The sequence below is a fragment of the Mesocricetus auratus genome, unplaced genomic scaffold (genome assembly GCF_017639785.1).
Source record: "Mesocricetus auratus isolate SY011 unplaced genomic scaffold, BCM_Maur_2.0 Super-Scaffold_100003, whole genome shotgun sequence".
NCBI lineage: Eukaryota > Metazoa > Chordata > Mammalia > Rodentia > Cricetidae > Mesocricetus > Mesocricetus auratus.
This window is the reverse complement of record NW_024429188.1, coordinates 103883181-103898767: the sequence shown is the minus strand read 5'-3', so window position 1 is coordinate 103898767 and position 15587 is coordinate 103883181. Positions and strand designations below refer to the sequence as shown.

Genomic DNA, 15587 nt, shown 5'->3' with positions numbered 1-15587 from the left:
ACATAGTGAAACCCTGTATCAAAACATGATAAATCATCAGGCTCTTTTGCTAAGCAATCAGGGTAAGCAGCGAGGCCAGAAGCAGTCACCTATAAAAAAGCGAGAGAGTCCTTCTGATTGAATTCTGTAAGTCTATAACCAGAGCCAAAAATAAAACAAAAATGATCAACTTATGTTCTCCATTTCAAAGAGGCTCAAGGCTACTTTCTGATAGAAACTCTTGTAATTTGCTTCAGGGTTTAGAAAAGGTAAGTAACCAGTCTACGGAGATGGCTCGGTTGGCAAAGCATGCCACGCAAAAATGAGGAGCTGAGTTCAGATCACCAACACCCCCATAAATCCTGAATGTTATGATGCATGCCTATTATCCCACCATTGGGGAGACAGAAACATGTGGACTCTGGGAGTTCATCAGCCAACAAGTATGGCCAATTGGTTAGCCCCAAGTTCAGAGGGAGGAGGACTGAGAATTCAAGGTCACCTTGAACTAAATAGCAAGTTCTATGCCAAGCTGGGTACATAGTAAGACCCTGCCTCTGGAAACAAAACAAAGATAAATAAGGATTATGAAATACGGTAGAAATTTCCCAGTGTTGTCACAAATGCATATTTACAAAAGAGTTCTGAGAAGCTAGCTAAATAACACAGTTGGAAAGTCTACCATTCAATATTCAATATAAACAAACCTTTAAGGAGTCTTTCTCCAGTCAATGAGGAGATTAATATCCAAGACACTTTAATTACAGAACTTGAAACATGGAATTAAGACATGCAAGAAAAACAGAAACTGTAGGATTTCACAGTGAGGTAAAGGAAAATCCTATTTAGAAAAGAGAATTTGGGGAGCCCTAATTTCCTGCTACCACATTTGAGTCCATGTTTATGAAGCACTTTCTCTAGTCATGGAAATGCCCAGATAGATAAAGCAACTTGCTTTAGAATACACAGTCAATAAACAGCAGAGATGGAATGCAAGACGAGTTCTTTCCTTGACTGCTCTGAGTTGGAGGTTTGATGTCTACCACTTTGTACAGAAAGATAGCAAAGAACTAACAGCAGGTAGACAGGGAAAACTAGAGGCAGTAGTGGGCATAAGCCATCACTGGTGTGAGTTTCAGAGTGTGAACAACACAACAGTCTAAGAATGCCAGCACATATACACACTTTGGGACTAGCAGAATGTTTCCTTAAGTTCAACCTTTTCAGTATCACAGTAAAAACCAGAATACTGGACAGTATGAGTGCGAGAATTAGAGTAGGGACGTAACTATTTACATTGACAGAAATAACATGATCTAAATATTTTCCATACTCTTGAGAATACAGACATCTGTGTCTTGGCCTATAAAACCTAACACTTTCTTTGGTTCATAAATATAAACAGAAATCAAACTAGTCTGGAATTGAAGATTTTATGCAATTATTTGAGGTTCATCCTAGTCTTCATGGACCCTATCCTAGAATAATGTGGAAAATGTAAATAATCTACCTTTGTTTTTAATTTTATGTGCATGGGTGTTTTAGTTGCATGCATGCCTGCATACAATATGCATGCATTGCCCACAGAGGCAAGAAGAGGGCATCAAATCCCTTGAAACTGGAATTACACATAGTTATAAATCACCATGTGGGTACTGGGAATCAATTCCAGATCCTCTGAAAGAATAGTCAGTACTCTTAAACATGGAGTCATGTCTCCTGCCTACATTTTTTGAGACAGGGTACCTCTGTGTAGCCCTGGCTGTCCCAGAACTTACTCTGTAGACCAGACTGGTCTCAAACTCACAGAGATCTTCCTGCCTCTGCCTCCCAAGTGCTGAAATTAAAGATGTTCACTACCACTGCCCAGTTTCCTACCTCCATTTTATATGATGTGTTCATTTGAATAGCATGGAAAAACTTGAGATATGCCATTGTTATCATATAGCCTTAAGGGTGATACCCATGTGGCTTTATATGTACCAGGACTTAGTTCTTACATTAAGGAGTAGTCCACATGGTCCAATGAAAGACCATAAAGTAAATTACAAAAACATTCTTTGATTGCTTACTTGTCTTCCACATTGAAGAGCATGCCTCTTTCTTGAAGAGGACATAGAGTTGTATTATGAAAGAATAATATCTGGAATCAAACCAATCAATGTTTGAGTGAATTGTGTTTCCATCATGTACTAATAAATAGCCTTGAACACATCACTCCCTGAATGCTAACTCTGAGAAAATACTTAACTTTTCCAATCTGTCTTATACAAATGATATGATCTAAGCTACTAAAACCCAAACTTAGTGAGGCAAGCTAAAACATACTTTTGTGTCCAGAAGGCCTAATGCCTCTACAACTTCACTGTATCTTCAACTAGGCCATTTTATAAAACATTTCATTTTTTCACCTGATTCAAGCACTAAGCATGAAAAATGTTTCCACCACATTTGAACCAAGATAATAACCATCAATTTGCTTACCCTTACAAGTATGTGCATCTTGTCATTGACATAAAATTGCTTATATGACCAATTAATTAATCTAATTTTAACATTTCAAAAGGTATTTAAATCTGTTAATTTTTATACTTGAAATCTATTCTAAGTTGATTACATTGAACTCATTCTGTGGTTTGGAACACATCCCTGCTGATTAAAAATATCCACAAGGAAAAATCTTACAATTAAGTATGTAAGCTACATCCAACTCCCTAGGCTTCACACAGTCTTTAATACCAATTACAAATGTTTGACTCTTCAGAGAATCAAAAACATCCTACATAATTCTGTTGTCACTTACCTGTGAAAAGGAAGAAAACAAGAACCAGGATAAAGCTGTACCCAAAGTACATAAAGATATTTCCGATGCCAGTGACATTAAGTTTGGTAAAGAAGTAATGAATTGCAAAGATGAGAACATAAATAGATGTAAAACTACTGGTCAAAAAGGCTCTCCACCACCAATCACAATTCTGTGAAGACAGAAAAAATACTATGTAGGTGAAATCTTAACTATAAATGGACTAGCAATTTTTTAAATTCGAGACAGGGTTTCTCTGTGTAGCATTGTAAACCAGGCTGGCCTGGAACTCACAGAGATCCACCTGACTCTGCCTCCCAAGTACTGGGATTAAAGGCATGCACCACCACTGCCTGGCAGCAATTATTTTTATAACACAGATGGACTCTATAACTCTATTATTAATTAAAAGTAATAAAATGTAGTGGCTGGAGAAATGGTTGAGTGGTGAAGGACACTGGTTGACCTTCCAGAGGACCCAGGTTTGATTCCCAGCACCCACATGGTAGCTCACAGTTCTACCTAACTCCAGTTCTAGAAAATCTGATGCCCTCTTCTCACCTCTGCAGAAACTGCGCCCACATGGTACACAGGCATACATGCAGACAACAAAGCCCACACACATAAATAACAGAATAAAAAATGTTAAGAACATAAAAAATTTGAAGCTTCATAAGCAATGTAAACAAAGCCCATAATTATGTCATGTTTGAGATGCTCTAGCTACTGTAAACTGTTTCCAGCGATAGCATATGTGTCCTCTTAAGCATCAAGTTACAATTCATGAATGCTATTTTAAGACTGCCTCGGCCTTGGAGGCATTCAGATCAGGTTCCTTTACTGACATGAGTTATGCTTTGTCCAGTTTGGAGTCTCTGTAGTAGCCACTATCTACTGCAAAAACTAAGTCTCTCTGACCAAAGCTGGCAGTAAGACCAATCAATTGTAATAAAAATATTCAGGAGGAAATAAGTCAAGAACATTTTACCCACTAAGGAAAACAATGGCAATGGTTTCCCCACTAGGGCCAATGATATGACCAAATTGGATGTTGACTAAGTTCACTATATCAGGCATGAATTTCCTCCTGTCCAGAATATCTCAAATTCAATAAAAAATTAATTGGTTACCCCAGGAACAGACTTGCTACTATTGCACCAATGGGCATATGCCCTGCTTGGCTATTTGGTATTATAACATGAAGGGTCCATAGATTGCTGATGACAAATCTCCTTTGACAGTCTCCCTATCCTCTTTCACTACTATAAGAACCATACAACAGGGAGGGAGGTTCCAGGTCAGTTTCAGTTTGATTTATCTATGTCCTATGACCAAATGATGATCTAATAATAGTGGAAAACCAATAATAGAAGCAAGGATATATATTGTTTAGCCCTAATGTGACACCTGTATGACCACCTCTGAGTCTCAGGGGACTTGGGAATAGGGAGTAGAACAAAAAAATAACAGTCAGAGGAAGAAGCAGAGTATTGTAGAATACTTTCTACTATGCACGACATGGTCACTGGACTCTTGAACTCTCAGAAAGTGTGATTCTCAGCACCAGCCATGCATAAGACTAGGCCTACTAACATTCTATCACAGAAGGGAAGGGATCACAAGGCCCCACCCTCACCAACTATATAAACAAAGTTAATTATTGCTAGAAAAGAGAGAGGTATTTTCTTCAGTGGTATAGCCACTGGTATATCACCCATGTTCCTATAAATAACCCCTCACCCATGTTCCTCTAAGAAACCCTAACTAAACTCCATGGGTTACCAGAAAGAAAAGATATGACAGTGAAAGGAGAACTAGTTGGGAGGAAAAGTTATGACATAATATGACCAAATACATCATATAGATATAGGAAAAGTTCATAATTGGGCAGTTGTGTTGATGAGGCTTTATAATCTAAAGATTAAATATATGAGAAAAGTTCATAATGAAACTCGTTATTTAAAAAATGTTATATTATCCCTAGTGATTCCTTAGGTTAGATACAAGAAAAAGTACTACATAAATTTAAGATGGACCTTATAGCTAATGGGATTTTCTTTCACTGGCTAAATTCAGGATCTATGGTAGACATGACTGAGATCAATACGCAGCCTGGTCTTGCCATGACCCATGAACAGTGCCTTTTTCCATTGCTCACTGTGAAGTGTGTCTTTACTCTGTGATGAACTCTAGTCACACGTATATTCATGCTTGGTACCATGAGTTCTTCTGGTTAATATTTGATGTTTAAGATGCCCCAAATATTTTCTAAGAAATAAAAATATACCTATGTTATGCTTGTTTCTTTGGGCTCATTAATGATTGTTATACATTCTCTTTATGATAAAATTCACCAGAGAATTCATCAGTAGCTAAGTATAATGCATATTTAATTATATATTTACACCTATAGCTCAAGAACAAAATGTTGCAAAGCAAGAAATATTATAATCATTGTGTTAACTCTTCATTGTCACCTTCAGATAGTGACATTTAACTACAATAAGATGATGACTTATGAGATTTAACCTAACTCTAGTGCTAACCCTGAAACAATATGAGACTAAAGAGATAGCTTAGCAATTAAAAGGATGTGCACACATACACACAAATAAATAAATAAATAGGATAAATAATTTTTAAAGAGAGACAGTAAACAAACAACAATTTACTACACTACCAGTCATTCAGGTGATATCAAGGAGAAAACACTGGGGATGAAATGAAAAGTACTACTTATGGTAAGATGTTAGAAGAAGAGGACCTGCTGCAGGGACCTCAATCCCACAAAATACAATCCTGGCCGATACTGCAAAGAAACATTTAATTATATTTTTAAATCACTATACTAGATCTTTTACATGTCTAAGCTCAAATTAATCATCTACCATCATATTTTTAAACTCAAACCAGCCCCCCACTGCCATATTTTTCAATATTAAGTGAATAACAAGCAGAAATTATAGTAACCACTCAAGAGAGATTGCTTCCTTTTTAAATCTTGCCTCAAAAGTAACACTCAGTAGCTACATCAAAGTCAAAATATATCATTACAAAAGCATAATATAAAACTTATTCCAAGTAGTAAAAATCATGAAGTTACAATTTTTTCAATACACTTTTGAGCACATACTATAATTCCAATAATGTAAGTTTAGAATACTTAAGTGCCATTAATATCTATGTTTTTACCTCAGCAGACAGTCGAAAATAGCATAGCAGAACCGTAACTTCTGAACAGGAAATAACAAGAATTAAAAAGACCAGGAAAAGGAAGGCAAATATGTAGTACATATGAGGAGACCTAAAAACAAGCACAAGTTTTTAAATTTTTAAATTACATAGATAAAGATTAGTCCAAATCTATACAAAAGACTATCACACAACTCTCTGATTTTTCTTCTCTCTATCTCCTTCCCCCTCCCCTCTTCCCATTCTTTGAAATATGGTCTCTCTACATAACTCTGGCTGTCCTGGAACTTACTATGTGGGCTAGATCACAGAGATCCACCTGCTTCTGCCTCCCAAGCGCTGGGATTAAAGGTATGCACCATCATGGCTGCCCAGCCTTTAAACTATTTATTTCAAGCCTCCATCCATCCATATAGCATGAAAGAAATCTCTTGCTAACATAGTTTTATATTTGAGCCAAATCTTCTCTAGTTACAAGTACAGTCACTTATTATCCATGTTTATCTGTTTACATAACTAAGTTCTCACTTGGGACACATCATTATCTCATTATCTCTATACACATTTAAACTGTCATTTTAGAAATGAACGATTTTTTTTTTGGTTTTTTACGAGACAGGGTTTCTCTGTATTGTTTCGGAGGCTATTGGTCCAGCCTGGCCTCGAACGCACAAAGATCCGCCTGCCTCTGCCTCCCGAGTGCTGGGATTAAAGGCGTGCGCCACCACCGCCCAGCTAGAAATGAACGATTTTTAAATGCCATAAATATATTATATTCCAGAAAATGACACTCAAATATGCCTTTGCTTTTGAAGCTCTAAAGAGGCCTCTCTAACTATGTCTTCATAGTGTGGCACAGAAAATTCTATTAACTAATCTTTCAAGCATGCATTTTTTATCAAATTTTTAAAATTTATTTTACGTACCAAGCAGTTTCCTCTCCCTCCTCTCCTCCCATTCCCTCCCCCACCTCCTTTCTTCTGCCCCCTCCATCAACTCTTCAAAAAGGGTAAGTACTCCCATGGGAGTCAACAAAGATCCTCCTGCATAGTGGAGAGGGTGCCTAAACTTGCCTTTCCCTGTAGTCACAGAATCGTCACCTAGTAACTATTGGAAATTGATGCAGAGATCCACAGCCAAGCACTGGGCTGAGCTATGGGAGTCCAGTCGAAGGGAAGGAGGAGGGATTATATGAGCATGGGGAGGGAGGGTGTCAAGATCATGCCAGGGGAACCCACAGTGCAAACATGCATCTCTTAAAATATGTATGTGGGTTGTATTTAGGGCAAACTAAAAGAAATAAATGACTCCCTTTCTTATTATAAAGCTGAGCTGATTACATTTTTAAAGCCCCTGAAGCCAAGCATCATGGTACATGCCTGGAATCTCAATCGCTCAGGAAGCTAAGATATGAGGATGGCAAACTCAAGACCAGTTTATGTAACTTAGTAAGGCTGACTCAAAAGTAAAAAATAGCGGACTATGGATAAAATTCAGTGACGGAGCTCCTGCATTGAACACATAAAGTCCTAGTTCCAGTATCCAGTACAATTAAATTAATTTTTAAAACTGAGAATATTGAAAAAATATTAAATTAATAAATAATTTTAAGTATAATATGAAGTATATATTTGGGTATGAGGATAAGGAGCAGAGTTAAGGAGAAATGTTCTATAATTAACAAACATGTACAAATTGTACATATTCCTTTTTCAACATACAAAGTACTGATTCTCATTTTGACACCTTCTTTGACAAATTTTTTTTTCTGAAGTTGAACTTAGGGTCTTGGAAATGTTAAGCAGACACTCTCCCACTGAACCATATAAGCAATCTGACAGCCTCGGATTTTACTGTTTCCCTTTCAAACCAATTTGTCACAATACTAATTCAAAAGTAAGTCCTTATCATGGACATGACTAAATCCAAGTTTTGAGGACTTAAAAGATTTGTTTGAGCTGACCAGACAAAGGTTAACTCTTGAATCCCAGGCATCAGCCTGGGAATCCAGCATGGGACTGATCAAGACCCCCTGAATCTGGGTGTCAGTGAGGAGGCCTAGGTAAACTATTGAGCCTTGGACAGCAGATCAGTACCCATCCCAAGTATACACACGGACTTTGGACTCCCATAGAACAATGTGAGGTGCACTCTCACCCTGAACTCTTGGGGAAGGGTCTAGGCCCTGCCCTATATGAAATGACAGACTATGGACACCCCCATGGAGGACCTCACCCTCCCTGGGGGAATGAGGGGATAACGGGGGGGGGGTTGGGGGAAGGGCACGGGAGGAGGGGAGGGAAAGGGAGAGGGACCTGGAACTGACTTGTGAAGCAACCTCGTTTCTTATCTAAATTTAAACTGGAAAATAAAATTTGAAAAAAATGAAGAAAAAAAAAGGATTTGTTTGAGCCAGGCATGGTGGCACACACCTTTGATTCCAGCTATTGAGAGGCAGAGACAGGAGGATCTATGAGTTCTGTGCCAGTATGGTCTACAGCTGGTATACAGATTGAGTTCAAGGACAGATTTGTTTGAAAGACTACTATGGTAAAAGAAAAATATAAAAAACAGTACAGTAACTGGACTTTACTTCTTTTTTAAAGCTAATGTTTTAAAAATATTACTCTGTGTGGGGGGTGTGGGTGTGGGTGTATGTGTGTGGGTGTATGTGTGTGGGTGTATGTGTGTGGGTGTGGGTGTGTACACCTAGGCACAGACAAAAAGCGGCTGTTAGAGCCAGTGTAGCTGGAACTATGAGCTGTCTAATGTGGGTGCTGGAAACAAAATCCAGGACCTCGGGAAGAGTAAGCACCCACAACCACTGCCACTCCAGTACTGGCTTTTTACTTCTTATTGCCTTTGTCCATCTCCAAACTTCTCCATAGCAATAAGACAGCTAAGAACCAGAAAGTAAGAAAGGGGCAAAGCCAGTGTGACGCACGCCTTTAATCCCAGCACTCAGGAGGCAGAGGCAGGCAGATCTCTGTGAGTTCCTACAGAACAGCTAATACTACACAAAGAAAAGCTACCTTGAAAAAAGGAAGGGGAGATACAGAACAAATGTAAGTGTTAACATAGCACTAAAGGCCTTGCATGTATTTTTGGAGGCAGGGTCTTTCTAGATGTAGCCCAGGCTGGACTTGTCCCAAGCTCTTCCTGCCTCAGCCTCATGAATCATTGGATTGGCAGGGTTTCCAGGCAGTTGCCATCACACAGTATAGAATCCAGGGCTTTGTGCATCCTAAGCAAGCACTCTACTACTAAGCTACGGCCCCAGCTGCAGCTATCATGCTTTTAAACAGAAAGCACAATTACTTATTTTGCAAATACATACAAAAATCACATTATTATAATCCTTAAATCACAACAGATTAAAAGTAGCAAATAAAACCGTATAAAAAGCAGGCATTCTGATGCAAGAACTGACAGGCAGAAAACAGAAAGGGACTATGTACAGGTCAGTACACATGAAAACTCAAAACCCAATAAAGTTCATAGTCTTCACATCAATTTTAGCAGAAGAACTCTAAATAAATATTGCTTTGGCAGGCCAACATAAAAACATAAAAATCATGTCTCTCCTTTCATTATTTAGGTACCTCCCACCTTAGGGTCTCCACACCCCCAACCTCCCACAAGGTTCAGTTACAGCCATGCTTCTCTGAGTCATGTAAAACAGCTTACCAAGAGGGTAATTTTAAATTATAACTTATTGTGTGTGTGTCTATATGTGTGGGTACATGCACGCCACTGCACATGTATGGAGGTCATAGGATTATTTGTAGGAGTCAATTCCTCCTTCCACACTGTGAGTTCCATGGATCAAACTGAGGTGGTCAAGCATGGCAGCAATACTCACATTCACTGAGCAATCTCAGTGGCCTCTATTATTTTTTATGCATGTGGTATTCGTTTAAGTATATGCTGTGTGTGTGTGTGTGTGTGTGCGCGCGCATGTGCGCGCGCCCATGCCCACAAAGGCTAGAAGTGTGTGTCAGATTTACTGAAAGGGGAGTTACAGGAAGTTGTGAGTCACCTGACATAGGTACTGGGGATTGAATTAGATCCTTTTGAAGAGCAGCAAGTACTCTTTTTTTTTTTTTTCGTTTTTCGAGACAGGGTTTCTCTGTATAGTTTTGGAGCCTGTCCTGGAACTCGCTCGGTAGACCAGGCTTGGTCTCGAACTCACAGAGATCCGCCTGCCTCTGCCTCCCGAGTGCTGGGATTAAAGGCGTGTGCCACACCGCCCGAAGGCAGCAAGTACTCTTAACTGTTGATCCATCATTACAGATCCCAATCCCTGGTTATTAATTTTTAAGTAGTCTTTATAAAGAATTTCATAGAGTCATATTGTTTTGCTTTCTTTTTGTTTTTCAAGATAGGGTTTTTCTGTGTAGCTTTGGAGGCTGTCCTGGAACTAACTAGGTCTTGTAGACCAAGCTGGTCTCGAACTCACAGAGATCTGCCTGCCTCTGCCTCCCAAGTGCTGGGATTAAAGGCATGTGTCACCACCACCTGGCTACCGTCAACAATTTTACTTGGCATGAATAAAGTCCTATGTTCAATCCTACCAACATAAAATTTCTAGTCTATAAAATATGTATATTACTATAAACTAAAGACACTTTACTGTACTGTAGAACATTAGAACTTATTTTTAATTTAATTTTGGTACCCATTATCCATATACCTTGATTTTATCTTTGAAAATTGCATACAAGTACTGAGCTATTATACTATTACTGAACTGTTACTATATAAATATGCACTGTTATTGTGTATTAAACTACACTTTAGTTTATTGATATGTGATACTCACCAAATATGGTTTAGAATGTAAGAAAGTTGCAAAAAAATACAGCCAAAGGGTACAAGACTGCCAAATATAACTGTAATTGTTGATTTTGCAAAGAAACTTCTTTGGGGACTCACACGAGGGGTCTGCCGTGCATGAACCGGAAACTCAAACTGTTAAAAAAATATATATGAAGCAACATGATTGGATGAAACAAATCCACAGTCATAATGACAATTCAATACAGAATCCTGAATCGGAACAACACATAAATATCATGTGGGCTAGGACGAGATCACCACCACGCAATAAAAGTATGATGTAAACAGGGATATGATTCCCTCTCTCTCTCTCTCTCTCTCTCTCTCTCTCTCTCTCTCTCTCACACACACACACACACACACACACACACAGTTTTTATGGATTTTAGTAGTTACAGTAACTTTTTAGTAATTTTTTATAAAAAGTAACTGGTAAAATAATTTTAATAGTATATTTTATTTTATATAAGAATATTATCAATTGAAGTCAGGTGTGGTGATTTACACACAGGCATGGTGCCACCAAACCCCATTTTTGCTAGAAATTGAACCCAGGACTTCCTGCATGGTAGCCAAACACTCTATCAACTGGTCTGCAGACCTGAGTATTTACCTTCCCAAGTACGTTCTAAAGGATATTTTTAAAAAGATTTGCTTGTGACTATTCGAACATGAAATAGACATGTTTAAAAGCTTCCTCCAGATACCATAATAAAGGGAGTCATTCTAGGTTTGAGGGGAGATATGGCACTAGTGAGGTTTCCAGAGATCTACAAGGATTACACCAACTGGCAAACTAAGCAATAGTGGAGAGACTACCTTAAATGCCCCTCCCTGATAATGAGTTTGATAACTAACTTATATACCATCCTAGAGCCTCCATCCAGTGACTGATGGAAGCAGAGGCAGACACCCACAGCTAAACACTGAACTGAACTCCTGGAACCCAGTGACAGAGAGGGAGGAGCAATGAGCAAAGGGGTCAAGACTGGTGAAACCCACAGAGACAGCTGACTTGACAAGGGGGAGTTCATGGACCCCAGACTGACAGCTAAGAGGCCAGCATGGGACTGATGCAGACCCTCCGAATGTGGGTGTCAGTAAGGAGGCCTCGGCAATCTATGAGGCTTTGGGTAGTAGATCAGTATTTATCCCTGGCACACAAACGAACTTTGGGCACTCATCCCACAATGAGAGATGCTCTCTCAATCTGGACACTTGGGGGAGGGCCTAGGCCCTCCTGGGAACGAAAAGACAGACTCTAGAGACCCCCCATGGAGGGCCTTACCCTTGCTGGGGAACAGAGTGGGGACTGGATAGGGGGCTGGGGGTTGGTGGGGGGAAGCAGGCATGGAGGGGAGGGAGAGGGAGCTGGGACTAACATGGGAAGCAAGCTTGTTTCTAATTTAAATATATAATAAAAATTGTAAAAGCTCCCTCCAAATTTACCAAAACATTGATATTTTAGATAAATTTATCAATGAATTTGTCAACGTTGCTCATTTTTTTCTTTTTCCTCCTTTCTATAGAAGTCCATTTCCCATTTCATTGGGATTTTTGCTGTTTGTTTGGTTATTTTACTTTCCCCCTGCAATCTCAAACTAGTTTTGTACAGTCCTCTTGCAGAATAGTCACACTTAGTCTTTTGAGGGCATTTGTTCCTTTTCTCCTATACATAGGATTAGGCTAACTTCAAATCTGTAACTGAACATCCCATTTGCCAATTGTATCTTTGCTCTCTTCTCCCACTGTAAAAATATTTACTTTCCGCGGTAGTTGATGTAGGCTTTTATATAATATCCACTTTTTATTTTGTCCATTAGAGATAAAAAGAAATGCAGATACCCTATGGTGTGGGAAGTATATTAAACAGCATCTTTTAAAGTGTCACTGTCTTTTACTTACTTATTTTTATAACTCCAATTCAAAAATGATTATACTGTTTTCAGTGGTATTTTGTATTTTATTTATAGCATATACACAGTAAGATATACCAGGCATCATTCAAAAGTCAAAAGCAGTATTCTGAAAGTTTACCTTTTGCTTTTTCCCAAAGTATATTCCCAAATATGTTAATGGTGTTGAAACTCCAAAGGAAAATGCAAACAGACTTGCCAATATATTAAAAGACACTGCAGCTGATGACCCTTCCATCCAAAGAATTAGATTCATAATAAGGATAACAGTGAAGAAAATTCTGAGGAAGGGGGTAAAGAATACCATTACACAATATACTTCCAGGAAAATATCATAGACTCATGTAATGCAAATGTCAGCATGCCCTTTTGGTGAGAATAATTAGTTACAATGTTAAACCATAGAAACATTATATCACAGTGCACAAATTGGTCCTTGAGCTGAGATTTAAACATGGTATCATGTAACAGCATTTGTTATAGGATATGATTTACAAATCCTCTCATCTTTACATCTTCAAAATCTAGCAGAAACTAAGTAGGGTATGGATTAATATACCAATATACAATATAACGAACCCAATGAAGAAACAACATATATGGAAAAACAGATTTTTGGAACCTAGACTGAAATGAACTAGTTACATTACTGGGCAATACTAGCTATGTCTCTACTTGTTCTAGATAAATTTGTGTAAGTGTCAGTGTGGGAATGACTATGATTGTTTTAGAATACCTAAAATACAAAGTTGGAAAAACGTAAACAGAGACAAACGGAAGTCTCTGAACGTTAAGGAAAACAGACTTTATTCCATCAAAATCAAGGATTAATTCAAAACATATTAATTCCATGTAAATATTCTCCTACTTTCAAGAGTTCTTTCTTACTTCTCTTTAATCTATGTTTGCCCTGCTCAAAAATAAAAAAAAAATAAAAATGAGCTGAAGAGGTTTAAATTCCAATTTGTTATAATTAAATGCAATTTCTCTGGGAGGGGTCAACCTATGGGAAAATGAAAAAAGAAAGGAGTCAAAACTAGAATGAGTCTGTATAATGTGGTCGTTAAAACATAAAAGGAATTGTCATAAACAATATAAAGGCCTAGCTAACAGGAGTCTGACTAAAGGTGGCATATTTAACTCATGCATTTGGATCTGCTTCCTTTTCAAAACCCTGATAAAATTATAGTAAAGGGATTATAATAAAACACAATTGAAAAAGTTTAGATGATATAGGGAAGAAAAACTTTGAAACAAATTTTAACTCTAGATAGTGGCTGGATAGATAGTAACTAAGTCAATATATCTGAGAAAGCTGCCTTCCAAACCTCACAGCAGGGAAAGCTGAAAGGCAACTGAATTTCTATTGAGGGTTCCAAAAAGGCTAAGGAATGTTCAGAGGCCAAGTCCATCTGTAAGTATGCGAAGAAAGGAGACCTATGAAAGTTAGCCTAAGAAGCTAAGAAGCCTACAAATTCCCATCCCCACCAGTCATAGTCCAGTAACTTCTGTCCCCTACCTCAGCAAAAGACTGTCTACTATCTCAGGAAGAATCCTTCAAACTCAAACTTTAAAATCTATCAGAAGGCATCCTTGGAGCAATTAGCAGAGAGATTACAACCATAAAACAAGAAGAGGAGCCGGGTGTTGGTATTGCACACCTTTAATCCCAGCACTCGGGAGGCAGAGGCAGGCGGATCTCTGTGAGTTCGAGGCCAGCCTGGTCTACAGAGCTAGTTCCAGGACAGCCTCCAAAACAATACAGAGAAACCCTGTCTCTAAAAACAAAAAAAAAACAAGAAGAGGAAATTGTAAAGACTTTTGAGGTAATAAACGCACTTTTGGGAGTTAAAAATATGGCAAGAGGAATTAAAACCTCAATAAAATGGTTGAGATAGATCTGATAAAAAGTCTTAAAAGCAGCACAGAAGAACAGCAAAAAACATAACAAGAGGACAATACCACAAACAAAACATGAGATGAGTAAGCAAGAGTGATGGGATTAAAAGTGTGTGCCACCAAGCCAGGCTCATAACAGGCTCTTTCTACGGACCTTGGCTGAAATAAATGTCTGCCTTTGACTAGCCTTTGAAAATATCTCTATAACAAGGTAACTATGCCTGAACTCTCCTAGCAATCACATGTATCACCAGAGAGAGGGAACATGTTAACAGTCACCCCATGATACATGGCCAGTTAAACACTGATTCTACTTTTCAGGAAATAACTCTTCCATTTTATGTTCTCTCAAGGTCCATTCCAAAATTAGAATTCTAATGTTGCCTTCCCATTTGCTATGTCTTTTCAATGCCTAATTCAGGAACACTGCACTCTTCTTCAATTATAAGTTACTTGGACATTTTAAAACCAATTTACACTAGTCTAAGGATGCAGTTTAGGTAGTAAGAGCCTGAGGTTTGGTGGAAAGAGAAGCAGTCTGGAGATGCAGTCTGAGGACAGGATGTCCCCTTTGGTCTGAGCATTGGTAGATGTGAGAACTCTTAAGTGGCTGGCCGCTTTGCTTCTCTATCTTCAGTTTTAACCTCAATATCTGTCTCTGCATTTATATTATTAAGACCAACAAAAATTTGTGTTACAAGCGACAGTCTGTAGAATGGAACAAAATCTTTTCCAAATATTCAACTGACAGGAATATATATATATGCATATATATATTATAAAAATTAAATCAAAAGACCAGATAATCCTTCTAACAATGACAATGGAGATCTTCATATACTTTTATTTTCTCCTTTTTTTTATAAAAGCATTTTAGGGTTACAGTTTTGCTAGGCAGCCATATGCATAGTAACCAAAGTATACAATAATCCCAAGTGCCCATAAGCAGATGAATGAGC

The 15587-nt window shown here is 38.2% G+C and overlaps 1 protein-coding gene across 1 annotated transcript in view; it reads right to left on the bottom strand.

Annotated features, from left to right (window-relative positions):
• LOC101835978 (transmembrane 9 superfamily member 2-like) overlaps positions 1-15587 on the bottom strand; it is a 56759-nt gene that overhangs the window by 429 nt on the left and 40743 nt on the right. The window contains exons 13-16 of the mRNA XM_040743911.1: positions 12851-13010; positions 10797-10945; positions 5975-6086; positions 2783-2954 (exon numbers count right to left, since the gene is read on the bottom strand). Coding sequence (XP_040599845.1) covers positions 2783-2954; positions 5975-6086; positions 10797-10945; positions 12851-13010 — 593 coding nt within the window. The remainder of the gene's footprint in view (positions 1-2782; positions 2955-5974; positions 6087-10796; positions 10946-12850; positions 13011-15587) is intronic.